The 24,711-nt window shown below is 33.4% G+C and overlaps 1 protein-coding gene across 1 annotated transcript; it reads right to left on the reverse strand.

Moving 5' to 3' along the window:
* Nucleotides 1-5,709: 5,709 nt before the first annotated feature.
* On the reverse strand, nucleotides 5,710-17,227 carry LOC132549904 (serum paraoxonase/arylesterase 2-like). The gene is made up of 9 exons (XM_060213880.1): nucleotides 17,125-17,227; nucleotides 16,122-16,192; nucleotides 15,201-15,256; nucleotides 13,666-13,855; nucleotides 13,065-13,188; nucleotides 11,268-11,468; nucleotides 9,642-9,726; nucleotides 8,763-8,897; nucleotides 5,710-8,410 (listed from the first exon to the last, which is right to left on the reverse strand). The coding sequence occupies exons 1-9, from the start codon at nucleotides 17,193-17,195 to the stop codon at nucleotides 8,243-8,245; spliced, it is 1,101 nt and encodes a 366-aa protein (XP_060069863.1). The 5' UTR covers nucleotides 17,196-17,227; the 3' UTR covers nucleotides 5,710-8,242.
* Between the last annotated feature and the right edge of the window lie 7,484 nt (nucleotides 17,228-24,711).

Consider the following 24,711-nt stretch of genomic DNA (forward strand, 5'->3'; position numbering starts at 1 on the left):
TTCTGATTTCTTGTCATCTTTACTTTTTCATCTTTCAAGGTTTTGAGCCCTCCGTCATCAAATAGTGATTTATTCAACTTGTCCTATGTCATGGTCCATCCATTAGTCCTCGAACATTTTGTAGTCATCTGACCTGAAGGGTCAGATTGACCTGTAGATACAATGTTTAGCCTGTCGTTGTACTGTGTCTGCTGTAAAAACATTTTTCACATTTTAAACTTCCCCTGAGTTTAAAACTTGTCTGAAAGGATCCCGAGACGATCCCGACCAAAATTTTTCGGGTCAGTCTTAAATTCAATATGGCCACATTCTTTAAAAGAAAGCCCATTTTAATCCATTCTCAAGTTCCCATGATGACATAGAGCTGAAAATTTGGGTAGGTTTAAAAAGGAAGTCAACAAAGTGTCATTTTTTTACCTTGTCAGAAGTTCAGTATGGCAGTCATGACAACCATATTGTAACATGATTGCAGTCATAGTCTGTCGGAACCATACCAAATGTAAAACTCTCCAATTCTACCAGTGGGTCTGATCCTAACCAAACGTAATTTTTTTGGGTTGGTTCAAAACCCATTAATGCACTCTTGGCCATATCTCAGAGAAAACAAATCTAATTTCTCTAGTTCCATTGGTGCCTTTAATCTAGTGAGACAGTCTCTGAAGACTGAAAACCAATATTTATACAAACTTTTTTTTCTTATATTTATTTTTAGAAAGATTTTCCACATATACATAATAACACACCACGAGTGCACTTACATTCACTCACTCACATCCTCCCCATTACCATCATCACCATCACCATGACATCATTATTATCACCATCATCATCGTAAATCTCTGAAACACTCCCATTCATGCACATACAATTCATTTTTTAACATGGTGGCACACACACACAACACTCAAACTTATATAAACACTCTCACATACAGAGAGAGAGGGGGAGGGAGCATGGGGTGGGGGATGGGGATGGAGTTAGTTCCCCTTCCTCAAAGAATGCTTCAGACCAAATTTGGTAAAAATCTGTTCAGACATTCATGACTGGTACTGATTTCTTGAAAAAAGTTGAGGGACGCGGGACACTGCACCATGGCATAAACAATGTTCAGGAATTCTGAAGACATAGAAAATGTATTCAAACATAAAACCAATCAAATTCAAACAAGAAAGTAAAAATACTTTTTATTGGAAAAAACACAACATGTATAATGGGTGTAATGATAAGAAGATCTTGGCACAAAATTAATGGATACACAAATTTGTGGAATGATGTCATTCATAAAACATTTAATAATCCTCACTGTGTGTATACTGTCACTTTTATTCAAATACTGCACAGGTAATCATAAAACTAATGCAATTGTCATGTATACTCGTTTACTCATTAAATTTATACCAATAAACAGGAAAATAATAAGCAAGGGACTCTAGTAACATGTATATGTTGTACTCGTACCAAAATTTGTCCTCAATCTGCATACGAGTAGCTCATGACACTCCAACATGAGAACTAACACAAGCAGTTCATGTGCATTTGAACATGTGAGCATGTGTGATATAAAGCTAAAGTAAGGAATGTGCTCATTTATGCAAAAAAAAAAAAATCATGACAGAAAAATCATTTATTGGTGACTATAGAAACCCTCAAATAAAGGTTCCCCCTTCCTCCCAAAGGAGTAGGAGGGAGGGGAGAGGAGGGGTGGGTGGGTTAGGAAGTTGTACCCTCACTTCTTTGGTTTTCAATATAGAATATTATAACTGGAGTGCAAGATTCTAGAAATCTGTCAAATACTCTCAGATGTGAGCTAAACATGATTTAACTCCATGGTCTATCAAATTTTGATTACCAAGCTAAACTAGACTTTCAAAATACATTTAAATGATTATATAAAATCTTACAGTTGATAAACTCAGTGCATTGTATATCAATTTAGTGAATTACTGACAAATTTAGTCATCTCTTCACAAAAACAGCACTTCCATTTTGTCAGGAGACTTATTACAGTACCTAAACAAGCATATCTATATTGTAAAATATCAATTCAATATTGTATGATATCACTTCAATATTGTATGTTATCACTTCAATATTGTATGATGTCACTTTAATATTGTATAATATCAATTCAATATTGTATGATGTCACTTTAATATTGTATAATATCAATTCAATATTGTAGATCACTTCAATATTGTATGATATCACTTCAATATTGTATGACATCACTTCAATATTGTATGATATCACTTAAATATTGTATGATATCACTTAAATATTGTATGATATCACTTTAATATTGTATAATATCAATTCAATATTGTATGATGTCACTTTAATATTGTATAATATCAATTCAATATTGTATGATGTCACTTTAATATTGTATAATATCAATTCAATATTGTATATCACTTCAATATTGTATGACATCACTTCAATATTGTATATCACTTCAATATTGTATGATATCACTTCAATATTGTATGATATCACTTAAATATTGTATGACATCACTTCAATATTGTATGACATCACTTCAATATTGTATGACATCACTTCAATATTGTATGATATCACTTCAATATTGTATGACATCACTTCAATATTGTATGATGTTACTTTAATATTGTATGATGTCACTTCAATATCGTATGATGCCACTTCAATATTGTATGATATCACTTCAATATTGTATAACATCACTTCAATATTGTATGATATCACTTAAATATTGTATGATATCACTTAAATATTGTATGATATCACTTTAATATTGTATAATATCAATTCAATATTGTATGATGTCACTTTAATATTGTATAATATCAATTCAATATTGTATGATGTCACTTTAATATTGTATAATATCAATTCAATATTGTATATCACTTCAATATTGTATGACATCACTTCAATATTGTATATCACTTCAATATTGTATGATATCACTTCAATATTGTATGATATCACTTAAATATTGTATGACATCACTTCAATATTGTATATCACTTCAATATTGTATGACATCACTTCAATATTGTATGATATCACTTCAATATTGTATGACATCACTTCAATATTGTATGATGTTACTTCAATATTGTATGATGTCACTTCAATATCGTATGATGCCACTTCAATATTGTATGATATCACTTCAATATTGTATCACATCACTTCAATATTGTATGATATCACTTAAATATTGTATGATATCACTTTAATATTGTATAATATCACTTTAATATTGTATGACATCACTTCAATATTGTATGATATCACTTCAATATTGTATATCACTTCAATATTGTATGACATCACTTCAATATTGTATGATATCACTTCAATATTGTATGATATCACTTTAATATTGTATGATGTTACTTCAATATTGTATGACATCACTTCAATATTGTATGATATCACTTTAATATTGTATGATATCACTTCAATATTGTATGACATCACTTCAATATTGTATGATATCACTTCAATATTGTATGATATCACTTCAATATTGTATGATGTTACTTCAATATTGTATATCACTTCAATATTGTATGACATCACTTCAATATTGTATGATATCACTTCAATATTGTATGACATCACTTCAATATTGTATATCACTTCAATATTGTATGACATCACTTCAATATTGTATGATATCACTTTAATATTGTATGATATCACTTCAATATTGTATATCACTTCAATATTGTATGACATCACTTCAATATTGTATGATATCACTTCAATATTGTATGACATCACTTCAATATTGTATGACATCACTTCAATATTGTATGATGTTACTTCAATATTGTATGATATCACTTTAATATTGTATGATATCACTTCAATATTGTATGATATCACTTCAATATTGTATGACATCACTTCAATATTGTATGATATCACTTCAATATTGTATGATGTTACTTCAATATTGTATATCACTTCAATATTGTATGACATCACTTCAATATTGTATGATATCACTTTAATATTGTATGACATCACTTCAATATTGTATATCACTTCAATATTGTATGACATCACTTCAATATTGTATGATATCACTTTAATATTGTATGACATCACTTCAATATTGTATGACATCACTTCAATATTGTATGATGTTACTTCAATATTGTATGATATCACTTCAATATTGTATGACATCACTTCAATATTGTATATCACTTCAATATTGTATGACATCACTTCAATATTGTATGATATCACTTCAATATTGTATGATATCACTTTAATATTGTATGATATCACTTTAATATTGTATGATATCACTTTAATATTGTATGATATCACTTCAATATTGTATGATATCACTTTAATATTGTATGATATCACTTCAATATTGTATGATATCACTTCAATATTGTATGATATCAATTCAATATTGTATATCACTTCAATATTGTATGATATCACTTTAATATTGTATGATATCACTTTAATATTGTATGATATCACTTTAATATTGTATGATATCACTTTAATATTGTATGATATCACTTTAATATTGTATGATATCACTTTAATATTGTATGATATCACTTCAATATTGTATGATATCACTTCAATATTGTATAATATCAATTCAATATTGTATATCACTTCAATATTGTATGATATCACTTTAATATTGTATGATATCACTTTAATATTGTATGATATCACTTCAATATTGTATGATATCACTTTAATATTGTATGATATCACTTCAATATTGTATGATATCACTTTAATATCACTTTAATATTGTATGATATCACTTTAAATCAGAAGAAATTTCTTTTTTAAAAATTAAAGAACTTTACCTTAAGATGTTCTAGGATACAGCACATTTGTATAATGTATAATCTACTGCCACATTCATCCTTAACTCCAACTGAAATCTCGAGCCATGTACATTCAATCATGCTTCCATTTACTCCAATTTGAAAATGGCAATTAGATTTAGAAAGTACAGAATACTATTGATAAGTTACAATGTAGACTCATTAACATGACAGAGTCACTAACATGACAGTCACTAACATGAACAGAGTCACTAACATAAACAGAGTCACTAACATGACAGAGTCACTGACATGACAGAGTCACTGCCATGACAGAGTCACTAACATGAACAGTCACTAACATGAACAGAGTCACTAACATGACAGAGTCACTAACATGAACAGAGTCACTAACATGAACAGCCACTAATATGAACAGCCACTAACATGAACAGAGTCACTAACATGAACAGAGTCACTGACATGAACAGAGTCACTAACATGACAGTCACTGACATGAACAGAGTCACTAACATGAACAGAGTTACTAACATGAACAGAGTCACTAACATGAACAGAGTCACTAACATGAACAGAGTCACTAACATGAACAGAGTTACTAACATGAACAGAGTCACTAACATGAACAGAGTCACTGACATGAACAGAGTCACTAACATGACAGTCACTGACATGAACAGAGTCACTAACATGACAGAGTCATTAACATGAACAGTCACTAATATGAACAGTCACTAACATGAACAGAGTCACTAAAATGAACAGAGTCCCTAACATGAACAGTCACTAACATGAACAGAGTCACTAACATGAACAGTCACTAACATGAACAGTCACTAACATGACAGAGTCACTGACATGACAGAGTCACTGACATGAACAGTCACTAACATGAACAGAGTCACTAACATGACAGAGTCACTAACATAAACAGTCACTAACATAAACAGAATCACTAACATGACAGAGTCACTGACATGACAGAGTCACTGACATGACAGAGTCACTAACATGAACAGAGTCACTGACATGAACAGTCACTAACATAAACAGAATCACTAACATGACAGAGTCACTGACATGAACAGTCACTAACATGAACAGAGTCACTAACATGACAGAGTCACTGACATGAACAGAGTCACTAACATGAACAGAGTCACTAACATTAACAGAATCACTAACATAAACAGAATCACTAACATGACAGAGTCACTGACATGAACAGAGTCACTAACATGAACAGAGTCACTAACATTAACAGAATCACTAACATGAGATTACACTGAAATCCTTTTTTAATGTTATCATATCATTACAAACCTGCATTAAGGCGAGCAATATCTTCACTTACACAATCTAACTTGCATATGTTTCTAACTTATTTCTCATACGCTGCTTATAGGCTATGCATATGCAGAAGTTGGTACAGTAATTTTTGTACAGGTCACCAATACAGTAGGACAAGTACAGGTCACCAATACAGTAGGACAAGTACAGGTCACCAATACAGTAGGACAAGTACATGTCACCAATACAGTAGGACAAGTACAGGTCACCAATACAGTAGGACAAGTACAGGTCTCCAATACAGTAGGACAAGTACAGGTCACCAATACAGTAGGACAAGTACAGGTCTCCAATACAGTAGGACAAGTACAGGTCACCAATACAGTAAGACAAGTACAGGTCACCAATGCAGTAGGACAAATACAGGTCACCAATACAGTAGGACAAGTACATGTCACCAATACAGTAGGACAAGTACAGGTCACCAATACAGTAGGAAAAGTACAGGTCTCCAATACAGTAGGACAAGTACAGGTCACCAATACAGTAGGACAAGTACAGGTCACCAATACAGTAGGACAAGTACAGGTCACCAATACAGTAGGACAAGTACAGGTCACCAATACAGTAGGACAAGATATAATGTCCACAAGAACACCGTCAGGCTATATATTAAATCTGTCATGAGAAAAAAACCCATCTTTGTTCACATGAACGGAGACAATGTGTTGGAGTCAATTTTCAAGCAGGTGTAAAATAATACAAAATTATTAAAAAAAAATTACAAACATTTAAACAAAGCTTATCATTTTTTCTAGATATGTGCATATATTAAATCCTACAATGTTTGGAAACACATTTCAAAAACATATTTCAAAGAATATTTGGTATCAAATTCAGTATAAGATAAAACAGGTATTTCTGTATATTGTTTTTAGAACTGTTACTATACAATGTAAATCACAGGAATAATTTACTCAATACAACATGAGGCCAGGATCACAGTGTTTATAAAATCACAACTGGGTTAATAAAGGTTGGTACTTTCGTTAATACATGGAAACTACATACTTTATCTAAAGGTTTTCTTACCAGTACCTAATTTTTTGCCAAAAAGTCACAGGGCAAATACTAAACTAGCTTAAAGTGTGAGACACATTATTTAATTGAAGAGCATGCTCTTTAAAGTCAAAAACGTAACGTAAGTGAAAAATAGATGTTAGACTCTAAATGTTTCAATTTTGTGCATTAGAACATGAACTTCTTGCACAGTATTGTGTAAAATGTTTTTATTTCTATGATTTCTTCTCACTGTGCATGTTTCATAAATAATCACTCTACAGAATGCCTGTAAGCTACCTGTACTGTCTAGCACTAAATTGTTGCCAAATCTTTTCAGCTTTTAATTCAATATTTTTGATGGAGTCAACTTGTCATCACATTTGAAAGGATGTAAATGCTGTAAATTTATCTAAATCTTTATAATTACAGCTTACAGTGTAAGTATAATGTAGTAATGCCAAATATGGTTATAATTTCACTTATATTTTCATTTTAACAAAACACTGAGCAATTTTTGACAGAACAGGTAATATTCATCATCTTCACAAAGATACAACTGCAATCATTTTAAACCACAGACATGAGAACATGAAGATGTAGTCAACAGGTAAAAAATGGTTATCTCTAAGATCAATATAAGAAAAGAAAAGATTTACAGAATAAATGTTGTATAGCTAACAGATGTATAACAGTATCCTCTGTGGGAGTCATATACAGGTTTTATTCTGATTAAAGGACTTCAATAAAAAAATCTCCCGCTGTCAGTTCAATATGATTACTTACAGAATTATATATGCACGTGCTCAAAGCATCTAAATGAAACAATACCTGAATCAAAATACCTTTTTTCATTGTTATTACCTTGTGATTAAATTTTTTTTATCATTTTTTTTTTTGAAAAATGTACAAAATTGAACCCTTGATATGATTTATCACTGCATTTACTGATGTAAAATTGATGTTATTAAAAAACTCTCTTGTTCCTAGAAATACAAATTCTACATTTTTTTTTTCAATGTTTATGAAAATCTAAGCACCAGGTCCTGGAATCGATGACGGCTTCACAGCGTCCTCACCTCACAATGTAGTAGTTTGTGGTTTATTGTGCCGATCAGCATTTGATTTCCATAAAGGGAGGCTACTGATGATGAGTAGAGAACACTTCCATCATTGATGTACAGCTCTGTGGTTTTAGACAGAGTTCCCTCATTTACTTCGAAGTGTAAAACCTACAAACAAAATCATGTATCAGGGTAACATTCTCCTAGATCTACATCCCTGAACATTTAGGCTTTCTAGGGTGGGGTCGAGGTGGGGGGGGGGGGGGTGTGGGGGGTGAGGTGGATGAGGGGGGATGGGGGTGGGCTATATATGATTCAATACAAATCAACGAAAGAAAAGTACCAAGGTATAATAATTTATATTAACTTCAAATTTCATGTGCAAGAAAGGAAATGAGTCCGTGGATCATTCATTTGAGCAAACCTCAATATTTAATTCACAATCGCCTGTTACCACTGAAAACGTATGTGTGATATATTACATATGTAATGGAATATGTTAAAATTGAACTTATGTTACCTGAGAAGGACTTGGATTACGAGGATCTTCCAATGTCTGAGCAGTCTTAATAATGATTGGCTGGGCCCCAACCAATAAATGTCCAGTAAGGGGGTCAATAGTTGGGTTATCAGGAGAAGTATACAGCTTCACCTCCTGGAAATACACAACACATGGCAAGGTCAACATATCATATTTACAAATATTCAACAACAAGGGCTGTCAGAGATGGGTTATGCACACGGAATGGGACAAAATTTAAGTAGGAAAAATAACAAAAGGCAATCAGGGAGTTATGATTCTTCTTCATTGCCCTCCTTCCCATTGAGATCTATTCTACCATATACAGTTTCATGTTGGTACCTCTTATAGTTTAGTGTAATGCTCCAAACAATATTAAAGTGACTAGTTAACAAAGGGCAATAACTCCTACACTATGCAAAAGAGAGTGATAGTTCTTGTGCACTGTACTTCTCCTTGTTATGATCAATCTACCTATGAAGTTTTGTTTTGATACTTCTCTAGACAATTTTGAGTATGAAAATAAAAACAAAGGGCAATAACTCCTAAATTATGCGAAAGAGAGTGATGGTTCTGGTCCACTGCATGTCTCCTTGTTGGGGTCTGTCTATCTACCTATGAAATTTTATGTTGATAGTTTTTTGTGTTATGCTCCATACAAAATTAAGATGGATGGACAAAAAGAAGGACGAACGGATGGACAGACAAGGCGGTGACCATATGCTCTCCGTTCCGGAAGCATAAAAAGGATATTCCATCCAGATCATGTACATGTTTATTATGGAATTAGAAAATCAAATTTGTTTACAATTAAAACTAAAAAGTATATGAATTTTATTTGTATGGATATACATTTGCATGTACTTGTATGATTCCTACCTGTACAAATATGAGCTGCCCTGTGTTTGGTTGTCTCTTAAACACTTTAATTGCACCATTCACAGAAGTGGCCATGTATAAGTACCTGTAAATGTGAAAACAATTCCTGAATCCAAACTTAGAAAATAAATTTTCATTTAATATATTATAACCCATAATCTTTGACCTTTTATCAAGCAACTGAGATAAGATAAGGTTTATCAAAGAACTTTTTCCCATATCTGAAGTTGATAAAATTTTGTGATTAAGAAAACGGTATGCAATGTTATAATTTATCTTCAGAATGCCACAAATTGACATATAATCTGTCTATAAGTTCTGTACTGTTCAGGAAACTGGAGTATAGAACTTCTACGTTGGATGAAAATGACAGTGCATGTCATCCAGTGTCCTGTTAACAATTTCCTTGATTTTTAGTTTCAATATCTTAACACATAAGTATAATACCCAACAAAATACTGGTCCACATGTACCATAAAAACCTATGTAACGCGCACACTTACATAATTTGAATTTTTTGTATGGAAATGCTTACTATACACTTCTACTTAAGTGATTTAGAAATTCAGTCAAAAGCAAAACCCAAGAAATCTCAGACTATTCAGCTAACCTGTCAGACCAATGATATGAAGTTCGAAAATACACAGTATTCTTCTCAAAATTCGTTTTCATCTCATTTATTGACTCTTAATTACCTTCTTCTCTTTAATCATAGTAAAAATACAATAAAAAATCTGCCTAACATCAGACACGTCACGCTTTATCATTCACTTCCCCACTGATTCCCCTATATTTATTTATCGTAATGCTTACTTCCGCCAGTACACAAAAAGACATCACGATATACAACGTGAAGACGAATTAAATGATTGACATATTTTGAAATGTTCCAAACAGGTCACTGTCTTAACCGATTTGTAGTGTCCCGACTAACTATTCGCTATCGTTTTTAAACACTTCATAATAATTTTAGATAATATTGACTCTGATCTAACATCTAAAAATACAGCAGATACCTTTTTTATTGATATTGTTTATAAATAAATCATCAAATACTTTTGTGTACAAAATGATTCTGACAATCAAGAAAACTGCACACATCAAGTGGGATTTTACAATGAACTTTAAAAAGAAATCTATTTCATTGTCCTGTAATAAGCCCACTCCCACTTCGAGTGAGAAGTCAGGTGATTGCACTCTGGGCTTACTGCAAGCGAAATATTTATTCTGAAGTAAAGAATTTTTCTATAATTCTGATAAAGGGTGATATACATTAGCATTTAAGTTTTAGAAAATGTAGAGTATCAGCTGCTTGTGATATCCGAGAAGGTGAGTACCAAGTATATTATGTTACTGAACATAACAATAAATAGTATGTCAATTATGACATAATTGCAGTCACAGCAAGAGTAACAGTACCCTGTTTAAAGACCAGACAGTGGATATACAACTGTATTATATAGTATTCAACAGCTATTGTATTTATATAACCAATACAAAAAGCATACTTTAGTCATTGATATAACCACTGTAAGTCCACAAACTTCAGACTTACTTTTATAAATGTGCTAGCTACTATTCAGAAAGATAAAAACTCTTTATCGTACCATATGTAGTAGAACTTACCTTTGATCTTGTGATAATGCCAGTCCGTTAGGCATTAAATAGCCTTCCTCGACAGTCTCATAATACTTTCCGTCAAAGTAGGATATGCTCCCTAATGGTAACATCAAATATATCTCAAATATTCCCCAAAATGGGCCTCGGGAATTCAAAAAATTTGTGAAATAGAAAGAGTTCTCGCCCGTCACAGCAACGTCGTTGATACTGGAAAAAAATAAAAAAACAGATTGTCTCCCTTTATCACCATGAATTTAAATCCACATGGTTTGCAATAACTATTATTGCCTTCAAAATTATTCAATGATTTTTTCATCTAGCAGATGACGACATGTGTCACAATTAAAAAACAAATTCTTTTGTTGAAAAGGATGATGCTCATGATGAAAATTTGTTGGCATACTACTTTAACTCAAAACTATTTTCTATGAACAAGCTCTCGGCAAATGTATACATATATATCCTAGTGGAAAAAAGAAATGGAAGTTTGGTCTTGTATTTTAGACACTTGGATGAAATTTAATTCAATTTGACACTGAGCTACATCCATGCACTTTGAATCTTAAAATTCAGCCAACCGTGACCCCGCTCGATGATGGAATGTTTTCAGCAGATTTTTTAAGAAAGCAGGGTACTCCTGTCCAATATGTGCAAGTTAATCATTAAAAATTGATCATTGGAACAGTACAAATCTCCTACACAACTTTTTTTTTTAGATATTGTAAAGAGAAATGTCAGGATTGAGTGAAGTTGTTAGGGCCATTGTTATGATTATACAGGGGCATTCGCAATGTTATGTAGCCCAGCAATATGGTGTACATGAGACAACAATATCCCGTTTAGTTGGACGTCTCAGGGCTACAGGTAGATAGGGTGACCGTCCCAAGAGCAGAAGCTTGCATGTTACATCGCGATGGAAAGATGGAGCCATATGTCTCTTGCACCTCCATAACCGATATCAGATGGTGACAGACACAGCACATCATTTTGTCGGCACTCATGGTCGGCCATTGTGTCCAGGATCAGTTAGGAATCGATTGCAGAAGTTTCATTTAAGGCCACGATGTCCCTATGATGGTCTGCCACTTACACAAAGGGGACGCCAACACCAAATTCAGGGGCTGCTTGCATATGCACCTGATCAGTTTCATTTGGCCTATTGGAGACACCTATTGTTTTATTGACAAGACTCACTTCATGCTTTTCAGGTCAAATGGGCGACAACAAGTCTATCTGATGCTTGTGTAGTGAAAAGCGACAGATTTGGAGAGGATCTCGTGGTTACCATGGCAACCAAACAGCAGTAACATATCTGGACCAGGTCTTGAGACCATACGTGCTTCCTCTTATCCATCAATGTAACCTTAAGTTGTAGCAGGAAAATGCGAGGATTTGCAAAAGTTTCTCATGATTTTCTGACTAAAAACAATGTGCAAGTTCTTGATGGGCCACCATACAGTCCAGATTTGTCCCAAATCAATTTTTTTTTTGTGGGACAAGCTGGACAGGAAGGTTAGGAAGCGCATCAACATCACATATAATGTCGCTCAAGTCATGCAGGCCCTTATTCAGGAGTATAATAATATAATATAATACAATATAATATAATACAATATAATATAATACGGTCTGGGAGGCAGGGTATGATGAAATTACAACATTAACAATATCATAAATATCTTAATAAAAGAAAAATGAAGTGAAGTTAAGATTGTTGGTACATGTGTTGATTAAACACCTACAGATTTGATAAACAGGACTTTATATAGGCCCATACAGATCCAGTAAGAATGAAATACTTACAAATGAATGGCATGGTCTATATAGGATTGTACATGCTTGAGTGTTTTGTCCGATGGAACAAATTCAAATTTTTCCACAGCATCCATTTTTTGGCGATGATTAACCACAAAGATATATACTTTTCCTGCAGAAAAAAATACAGCAGTGGTGTTAGTGTTAAAGAACAGGGATAATACACACGTTGAGTGCCTCGACCAGGAATCAAACCTTGGTCTTCAAAGTTATTTGGGAGGAATTTTTTTATTTCAACAAGCATAATGCTTATTGCTGAAGTAATATTTGTCCCCTACTGGCCTCCAGAAACTATTCTACTTGTAATGATTTACCAACTTTCTGAAAAAAAAAGTAACACTGACCTTGACCCAATAGCCCTTGAAGTTGAATAAACTTGTCAAAAAGATGATGCTTAATAAAATGCAAAATTTGATGAGAATCCCTCAAGAAATGAAGCTGCTAGATCACTCACAAACTTTCACAAGGACGGAAGGGTGGACGGATGGACGCTGGGACAGATGGATGGAGAGGAAAACTATAGTTCCCCACAGTTTCACTATTAGGGGATGAATAACGTCATAATTATTGTAATAAAAATGATGCAAACCTGATATTTCATCAAGCCAGTAGTCAATTCCATGTGGGTGAAAGTCCGAAGTGTTGAAGTTGCCTTGTATTGTGAGTGATGTGACCCCTGAACCTGGGGACTTGAAATCGAAGAAAAATATCTGCCCTCTGACGCCACTGTCTATATACCTTTGCCGATAGTGTGATGAGGCAGACGGCATTAAAAGTCCCTGAGAGAAGCAAAAGTATGTCTTGAAGAGGAAGGAATAATCTTTGCATAAAACCATAAAAATTCAAATAATTCTCATAAAAGAAGAGGCCCAATGGGCCTGCGCATGCATTGCTCACCTCACATGTAATGTTTATCAAAAATAGAATCAATTTTCATCACAAATACCTCAGCATGTGTAACATTTAAAGACATCACTTTGTATCAATTTTAGTTCATTTCCACAACAAACATTAACTTCTAACACTCATTTCTAAACAGAAGCAATTATGAACTAGGTTTAAGGTAATGTGTCATTTTTTTCCCCACAACATTTGCCCGGTTTTGACCTGGAAATGCCTTAACACCAGGTATTCTGCTTCTCCTACTTCTAGCTTACCAGGAAGATGTCTTGACCCCTATATTCTTGAATATGGTTCACAGTCATTTCTTTTCACAAAGTTTGTCCTTTTACATCTCTAAGACCTACCTGCCAAAGATCAAGCTGCTAGAACTTGTGTAGTAGAAACTATTTAAAGTTTGAACAAAGTCAACCCCAGTGACCATGAATGTAGGTCAAGGTCATTTCTGTTCGCAAACTTTTTTTGACCTTATCCAAGGTACCTGTCAGCCAAACATCATTACTTTGGGTTCCTGCTTATTGAAATGTAGTCATTCAAATGGAAAAATTGATATCGGATGAACAGACAGATGACAAAGGGACAGATAATGTGCCTGTACATAAACTCACATAGCCATTCAGATCAGGTGAACTAAACTCAAACATCCAGTAAAAGGATGGGTTCAATAAATTTAATATAAAATATCTTCGTCATCTTTGCTGTTATCAGCTTCAACCAAAATGTGTTTGCCTTTGATTAACCATACTTAGGACAGATTTTGTTAATGGTCCCAGATGACCTTGACCTATCATCCCAAATTATGAAGTAACAGGATTCACCCTCTGAAGAAAGCAGGCTGAATTCTGCTGTATGGTATGAAATTTTGTGAATAATGTCCATTCAAGACAAATATTTCATAAACAGACAAAAACAACTCTTTATCATTCAACTTTTAAAATACAATGTGCAATGAGAATGATGTACCTTAGGTAATATGTTATTTTTACATCTCATTTTCACCTGAAAGGGACGCCAGGGTTATATCTTAGCTCTCCCCACCCCCTTTGTATCTAATCTACATTAAATGTTTTATAAGATAAGATTTATTGTTGTGTTGTTATGTTCTTTATCCTTTTTTTTATATATCTAACGAGTAAATCAATTAACATTTAAATGGAAATCTTGTATTTAAAGGTTCAAGACTTAAATAATATTATTGTATCTAGAATTGTGGATGATTCTTACAGAGGTAATGAAAGCCTTGCCATCGGGAAGTGTGGCAATGTCCTCCGACCCAAACTCTGAAAGACATTAAAAATATTTAAACAAGAGAATGCATGCATGACACTGTTTTGAAAAATGGCGGCATTGTTGATAATGACTGCCACCAGAGGTTACTAATAATTCATGGGAATACTTCCACCAATCAGAAACCTAAGATTAGTAGTAACAGCTTGTTCAAAGGCTGTGATGATAGACTGAAACTGTGAGAGTTACATAGACTAGATATACTGCAGAGGCAGATACATTTATATAACACGTTTATATACATAAAAAATTTTCAGTTCTCCATTAAACTGTCTTTGAATTTCCCAGGTGAACTACCTCGTTTATAGCATTGAAAAACCATTTGAAAACTTAGCTAACAAATGATCGTATACATTTTTGATATAAAAAAGTTCCCTTCTATTCAATTATACACAATTTGAAATTCTGAACAAATCATTCATTCAAATTTTACATAAGATAGCCACATCTTTCAGTGAACCAAAACCAATTACAACATGCCACCTCATCTTAGAGTTGGAAGCCGGGGGCTGATACACACTGTATATGTGATAGCTTTGCGAGCCACCATACAACATAGCATGCTTTTTCGCCCATGTCTAATTTCCACTGTTTTCGCCTTTCAATTGCATGACAAATGTTCAAACTGGGAAATTTTATTTTAGAAAGGGCCATAACATATACATTTAATTTCTACACTTCAATGGCAGAATTATGACATGGCTAAAATTGGTTATTCTCGTTTTAACACCAAATGACAAAATTTATGTGTAGCCTAAAAAATCTGTTACACAGTACAAACAAGATCTCTCGCAAGTTTACCATAGACCAGACATATGATTGTATACCATGTATGTGTGATGTGTTTGTAATACTTACCCACTCCATCCAAGTATTTACAGGGACCAGGTTGATGATTATAAACATGTTTATGGAATCCACAGGTGTAACTACAACACAATCACACAAAATATAAGTCATAATTCTAGCTCCACTAAAGATCTAGGAAAACACAATTGCATACCTCAGTGAAAACTAAAACCATTTTAATTTTGAAAAGAAATCAGTTGAAAACTGGGAAAGGGGATCTCTAAACAAGATAAATATCATGAAACAAAGGGTGATAACTCTTCCAATTACAGTCAAATCAAACTGCTTCTCATATGGATAACAACTTCGTGTCATATTGTGATCTGATTTATGACAGAAAGATGGACAGACAACACTGATACTGTAACATATCCTGTCAAAATTACTATTGGATGTATACACACAATGGATGTCTCATCTTTATCAACATCGCCCCGTATATCTATTTACACGATGGATATCTCATCTTTATTAACATTGCCCTGTACATCTATTTACACAACGCATGTCTCATCTTTATCAACATCGCCCCATACATCTATTTACACGATGGATATCTCATCTTTATCAACATCGCCCTATACATCCATTTACACAACAGATGTCTCATCTTTATCAACATCACCCCGTACATCTATTTACACAACGCATGTCTCATCTTTATCAACATTGCTCCCTACATCTATTTACACAATGGATGTTAAGACACTTACACTTTGAACTTATTAGTACCAATCAAATTCAAGTGACTCAACAGGTCAGATATCTATAGCACTTTAATCTGAATCTCTGTAGGTTTGTACACAAAGTAACAGAAAGCATTATCCAATATTCCAAGCAGCTGACCTGTCTTTAAAAATCAATTTATTGGAACTAGTTTTGTAACCAATTCCTTTTTAATCATAATCAGATTAACTACAGAATCTTTTAGCATGTTATGATACAGAATGTATTTAACTACAGTACAAATGAAACAATCACAGACAGAAAGGGAGATAACTCTAACACTCACATTAACCTGGCGAGATGCTGCACAACCACAAGAAATAAACTGGATAGAACTATCTTGAGGTATATTCCCATGATTCAGCGTCTTCTGTCTGAATCCCGCTAAATGTAACTGAAAAAGACAATTGAAAATTCAGACAGGTGTGACCTTTTCATTCATGGAGGGTTTGATTTGTTTACATACAGGTACATTTAAAATATGTGGTATAGATCGATCTTTGGGACTAATATATTTGAGTCCTTGACTCATTATTTTTCTTTGGGATTCATTAAAATGTTGGGAATGGTGTTCTGGATTCAGTTGAGAAAATCCAACAAATACAGCTGAGGTATCATGTGCGTGTAACAAAGTTATCCATCTTCTTTCAGAATTAATTTTTTTTAATTCATTTCCTTATGAACTCAATAATAAAAGGTACATAGTTGTCAGCTCTGATCCTTGGAGAGAACGTTAGAATGTAAATAGAATTTGTTGAAAGGGAAAAGGGATTGTTTGTTGACACTTGCATTTATACCTACAGCAGGTGTACTGAAGCACCCTCCAACTTTATCAGTTTGAAACTAACTATACAAATTACAAGCCCCCTCCTGCAGTAACAGTACAGTAGTAGATAGAAATCCTAAGCCCCCTTCTATAAAATGGAGAGGGATAAACAAGAAAACCTCATGCCCCCTCTAGTAGAACAAACAGGGGACAAACAAATTGTAACAAATGGGGGACTATCAGGATTCGTCTGACAAAATTTTACTACTGGGAAAGGCCACTTATTCCCCAAATGATATGTTTTTCCCTGCTACATAAAAAACAGATTCCCCATCCAGAAAATATACTGAAAACATAGTGAAATTTCCCCAAAATAGAGAAAATTAGTCCCCTTCAGCTTCACCAGTTGGGGACTAGAAAACCCTGGTAGCTGAGTCTGTATGTCCTGTGTTATTCTGCTGGTGATGGACTGATCCAGCCCCTCTAGTAATACTGATATAGAAACAACAGCTCATGTACCTACATGTGGGGTTACTATAGATTTGTATGGTTAAAAACCCTTAGTCCCTCACTACAATCTTTTTTCAATAGAATTTGTGAAGACTTACTCCAAATCCCTTCAAGCAGTATTGATATGGGTCTTCATAAGAAATTTTATTCCATATAGTTGAACCAAATCAAATATTTGAAAGAACAGAAATGATTTTCTTTCCCCTTTGAATTAATTCACAGGATGTGCCCAGAAATAACACATGGGACTGTATCAATAGCTTAATTACCTGATGACTATGATCACTAGGTCATGATCAGAGTACACATAAAACACTTGTGTATATTCATCATCCATTAAATCAATCGGTTCATCAAGACATGCCACTCTGGTGAAAACATCACGTCATTTATATCCAATACTAATGATAACAGACCAGGAGCGGACCATAGTCACCTACATTGTTCTGTATTATAATTATCATTCTCCTGTGAAACAGGGTACATATGAATTCCTGACATTATTTTCAGACCCCTTAAGAACCATTTCACGTTAGCTACACTATGTCAAACAAATACATAAATTAATTAAAATATGTTCATGTTACAAGATTTCTTTGAAATACTGATCAGTGAAACACCAGTATTTTTCTTTAAGGTATTCATAGATGCAACCTCAAATTTGTTCACCTGAAATGATCAACATGTGTATCAGACATGTGACTGCGTTTCTGTTTCTGATGACATCACTGAATCTCAGAGACGCTGTAGCTAGCTTACAGTGACCCAAAAGTATACATGTATTACTTAGAATCATCATTTGAATGGAATTGACATTCTGATGAAATAAAAAATTCAAATAAAATAATGGTGTGAATATGGTGTATAATTTGTGTTGACATGTAAACCTTTTCTGAAGTGTCAGATTCAAGTAATTATTTTTTTATTGTTTTTTTTCTCAAATGGACCATATTTCTTGGTAAACTTCTCTTTTAGAATACAAGCTATTTACATGAAGTTAATTTTTCATCGGTCAATCTACAATTCGGTTGTTAATTAAAATCAGAATTGAGTCATCAAAAGTGATGATTTAGATAACACCACTTTTCCAATGTAAGACGTGCATGTTTTGACTTTTTTAGCCATTGCAAGATTGTGTGGCCTATTATTCATGGCAAATTTTTATTCATTTGTCAGATGACATCATATCTGGGAGTATATTTGACATGGGAAAAAGTGTAATAAGAAAAAAAATACACAATTTTGCCAATGAATTATAACACAGAATATTTTATGGTGAATGGTTTTAATCACTATTTTTTTTATTCTTTCTAGAGGCGTGATATGTTACTACAACCAAAATTATCCTGGTGCGGGGTCACGCAGGTCAATACTGTATGTGATATGCGTCGAAAAAATGGCAGTTCTGAAATATATAACGGTCCGAAACCGATGTCTCGACGATACAATACATAGCACGAATCATGATCGCATAGAACTGACATCCTGAAATTGAACCCGAATAAACATTTATTTCACTATCTACCCGAATGTGTAAAATGGATTATGGATTTTACTCGAGCTGTTCTGATATGCAAATTTTTTTCACAAACTGCTGTATAGGGCACATGTCTGCGTAGTCACTGACAGTAGTCTCATCAGACAATCCATAATTAGACATGTTACCATTCAATTTCAGGTCATTATCCCGTATCTATCATGTCTTCTCTGACACTTACCGCGACATGCATGTCTAACTTTACTAGACGTTTATATAACGCATTGTTATTCTTAGTAGTTAAGTGTTGCAAAGGTTTTGAATAACACATAGTCTAAAAGTTGGCCTACCATGAAGTACCGCCTTCTTTTTTCAGTCGATTTACATCTCTGAAACGCTTGTTTTGATCAGACCGGTCAGAGCTTGTACGAGATACAGATGTGTCGACGTAGTTTAATGCCCTGTAAAATATATACAACTTGATTTGATTTTGCTCTATTAATAAAGTTGTTTTATCTAATTATGGGTTGATTAATTAATTCTGTATTTTGTCTTAATCTAGTCAGAAGGTATATATTAATGAAAATTTAGTATTTTGGTATTTCAAGTCGTTTTCAGACTTCAACGATAACATGAACTTTACCAAGTTTAATTTGCTAACACACTTGCAGCATCTGTACATAATAATAAATGATAGATAAATTTATTCATGATAAATATGTACAGATCTGTATACCAAACATATGAATATATGGCACATATTACATGTTATACACAATCAGGAATAAGTTGTTAGCTATATCTTTAATGTATCAGCTAGTTATAATTAGTAATAAAGACAAAGGTACATATATCCTAGGATTTCCCAAAAAGCGTTAAAACGCTTATTTCCATTGGGGTCCTTAAAATGGATTTACAAATGTATTTCCCTCAATAATATACATAACAACTATCATGATTCTCTTGCATTTTGTTTTGAAAGTGACGTTTCACTTGCGTTTTGAACTTGTTGAGCTTGTGTGATATACTTCTAATATAATCTGGAAGAGAATTCCATTCTTTTGCGCCTGTAATGTAGAATGTTGTAGATTCTTTACCTTGTACTGATGGGAGACTGAAAATATATGCCGAGGATCGAGTATTTTGTAGACATATATTCTTGTTAAAGGAATTATACATATAGATTGGAGCCTTTTCAAGGAAAACAGTAAACATATGATTCAGTCTGATTTTACTAACCCTATAATTAATGTTCAACATGTTTGTACGCAAAAAATCACTGCATCTTATACTGTGCCTATTTTGAACATTCAAAATAAATCTTATTACTTTGTTTTGTGCTACCTGTAAATTATGTTTTAGTTTTTTTGACAACCCTTCATACTAACCAGCACACGCATAGTCGAAATGACATAGAATCAATGCCGAGCAAAAAGTTTTTCTCGACCTATACGATAGACATTGCTCATTTCTGTAGTGAAATTTAAGTCACTGATTTCTTTTTTTTACAATTGAATCTATTATTTCTTCACCTGATAGCACTTCATAACTTCAATGTCATGATCATTGCACAATATTTTAAAACTAATATTTGCATATTTTATCCAACTTTCTGTTAGGGCCAAAATAATACTTTCTGTTTTACCTAAATATAGAGAAAGCTTGTTATCCACTAACCATTCTTGACAGGACTCAAACACCAAAGACATTTTTTTGTGATATTACTGCTGGGTTTAGATAGGAAAAAGTATAGCAGAATCGTCTGCATACATCAACATGCAGTTAGAATCAATGCAGACTTGCATATCATTGACATCTATCAAGAATAGAAGAGGACCTAACAAACTCCCCTGAGGTACCCCACTTTTTATGTTACATGTTTCGGATGTTACTTCATTAATATTTACAATTTGTTTCCGTCCCAAGAGATAGGATATAAACCACTTCAGGGATTTCACTCCAAGAAAAGAGAGCTTATCACATAAAATATTGTGGTCAGCTGTATCAAAGGCTTTTTGCAAGTCGAGCAATACCATACCTGTAAACAAGCCTTTGGAAGACTGAGATTTGATATGGTCTAACATATGTATTAAACATGTGTCAGTAGAATATTTGCTTCTGAAACCGGACTGAAGTTCATAAAATAAGTTAATTCTTACCAAGAAAGTTTCTAACTTGCTATACACAGCGCGTTCAAGGATTTTTGATACTACACTTAGAATACTAACAGGTCTGTAGTTTTCGGCGTTAATTCTATCTTCTTTATTTGGTTTGACTTTGGCCATTTTTAATTCATCTGGAACAATAGCCTCTCAAATTGACATATTAAAAAGAAAAGCGAGGTGAATTCTAATAAACGGGGCAGCGTCTCTGAGAAATCTAGCCGGAAAACAATCAAGTCCCGTAGATTTAGATATATTCAATTTACACAGCTCTTTATAAACAAAGTTTTCATCCACACGTTTTAAAATTAAATTTGTTACAACTTTTCGATCTATAGAAATTTTTTACTGTATCTAACGAAGCAACATATTTTCCCTTTCATTGGGGCAATTTCTTAACTAAATTGGCACCTACATTTGAAAAGTAATTATTCAAATGATTGGCTATTTCAACATGGCAAGTTTTATCATTTATTTTCAGAACTATACTAGAACCTGATTTGGTATTTTGTTGATAGCCCATTTGTTTGAATTGTCTCCACAATTCCTTAGGGTTATTTATATTTTCTTAAATTTTCTTGTTGAAAAAATTAGACCTTGCTTTTTTGCATAGTATTTGCACATGATTTCTGATTTTCTTATACATGCGTAGGTCATCTTCCTTTCCATTCTTTTTGAAAGCTTTCTAAAATTGTCTCGCAGTTTTATGTTTTCTAAGATTTCATTAGATATCCACGGTTCCATTTTATGCTTTAAACGAACATGTTCTGATAAATTACAGGTATGGTCTATATATCACGTGATTTTTAGGATAAATTACAGGTATGGTCTATATATCACGTGACTGTTAGGATAAACTACAGGTAAGGTCTATATATCACCTGACTGTTAGGATAAATTACAGGTATGGTCTATATATCACGTGATTGTTAGGATAAATTACATGTATGGTCTATATATCACGTGACTGTTAGGATAAATTACAGGTATGGTAAACAGTGATTGTTTGAGAGAAGCACAGCCCTCACAACTAGCTTTTTTTAAACTACCCCAAACACACACGTAAAGAATATTGCTTATCAAGACGTTATTGCGTTTTCAGAGGTCGGTGACGATGCCCCCATGAAACACCGCTGTTGGACGTGTAGCCCCCGATTGAAGTTTGCCGTAAATTTCTTGCCACATTTTGATTTATTCAATGTGCTTGACGTTCTTCTTAGATTATCAGAAATATGAAAAATACGGAAATGGATTGAATTAAGGGCTAGTACACTTTGAATTGTACTAAGTCGCTGTCCAGATTCTAAATAAATAGGCCCTTATCATCACTGACAAGTCCTAAAAGGACGAAACAGCTGTTAACTCCATTACTTGACATTTCTGTATCTATTTTATTTACACAATCTTATTATCTGCCAGAATGGATGAAATACGTCGATCTGAAAAAACACATAATCAAAAAGTTGAATGAAGTAACACTGCTGCAGATGAGAACAATGGACTCGTTAACAACAAACCATTGTGCATACAAGGCCTACATTCAGACGTTGTTTCGCTATGGAATGGTAAATCATCTTAGCTCGGTAAGCAGTCATGGTACCAAGATTCTAATTGAGAAATGAATGAGGATGTGGATGGAATCGAACTTGAATCTGTTGACATGAAAGCAACATGGATATCCAAGATCCTTGCAGGATCAAGTGTCTTTTTTCTGGTTATTATGATAGGATAGACGATACAATGTAGGTAAAGGAAGTGTCGATATGTATGTGACTGATATTAGTTGAACTGGCTGGTATATTGTTGTTCATTAGAGGGGTTTCAAGGTATATGCTTACAGAAACGGTCCATGTGATGAAAGTCACGTATACAATTTATCATCACGATATATATTTTACAGTTAAACACAGGGCATGAGGAAAAACGAGTGGACAATTCTGCGTAAAATTTCAGAATTTGTTTTTTCACTTTCATGAAAAATAACTGTTTTTCCATTTATTGATGTCCGCCGCAGAGAATATTACTGTTCTCTAGCTGAATATTCAGTAAGCAGCTTGCACTCTGCTGTGTATATTGGAAATTAACGTGGATCTGACCTAAGTTAAACACAAATTGCGTTCATAGAAATTCTCACATAGCTTCATTCCTATATCCTTCACATAATGCAGGCCTTTAAGAATGAAAATATTGCCACATCAACGTTTTTTTACCAAATAGTTTTGATTTAATTCTATTAATTTTATGATGATACCTGTTATAATGATAGCTCGCAATAACCAAGTGTTTTGTTTGAGTGTATTTGACGTTAAAACTAATCTCGTTGGTTATTTGTTCTGTAAATATGTTTGCAAGAGATGCATCGACCAAGATTTACAAAGTGGGAACCGTCGATAAAGGAAAAAGCGGTTGCTTTTCCGAAGATTTTGGTGTTATACTCCTTGCCCCCTTCTCAGGAGTCTTCGTGTAAATCTGAAGTTTTTGTGTGTAAATTTTGCCCTAATCTGATTGAATTCAGAGTTTGAGCAATGATTCTGTTGATAATGTTAAAATTTGTTTTATTTTTAAAATATTTATGGCTTTATATACTCTTGAAACATTTTTAAATGTTTGGTTAGATTTATGATAGTATTTTTTCTTCCTTGTGGAACAAAGTATCACTCCAATAAATACATTCACAAGTGCTTTATCATGCCCTGACGCTACGTAACTAAATAAAAAAATCTATCGCCACCAGCACAAACTTTCACGGATATTTTAATGTCCCCAATTCAAAACATAAATGAAACTTAACATAAAGTTAGTATCACTTGAGATTTCATTTTACGGCAGCAGTTTATTATCACACAATATGTATAAATATGAGTGTTTCTTTTCTCTTGGCATTGTCTGAACATAACAAGTCAGTCTATCTTTCTCAACAATAACCCTGAAAACATCCCAGGACACGGAGACTCTCAT

This window comes from Ylistrum balloti, unplaced genomic scaffold, assembly GCF_031769215.1.
Source record: "Ylistrum balloti isolate Yb309-2 unplaced genomic scaffold, AGI_CSIRO_Ybal_v1 Utg370090, whole genome shotgun sequence".
Taxonomy (NCBI): domain Eukaryota; kingdom Metazoa; phylum Mollusca; class Bivalvia; order Pectinida; family Pectinidae; genus Ylistrum; species Ylistrum balloti.

Bases quoted from the DNA above. Each gene is read 5' to 3' on its own strand.
- LOC132549904 (XM_060213880.1), bottom strand. From the start codon at position 17,195: ATGGGAATATACCTCAAGATAGTTCTATCCAGTTTATTTCTTGTGGTT. The intron at 16,193-17,124 runs GTGAGTGTTAGA...ATTGTGTTGTAG, and splicing joins CAGCATCTCGCCAGGTTAAT to TTACACCTGTGGATTCCATA. The intron at 9,727-11,267 runs GTAAGTTCTACT...TCACATTTACAG, and splicing joins GCATTATCACAAGATCAAAG to GTACTTATACATGGCCACTT.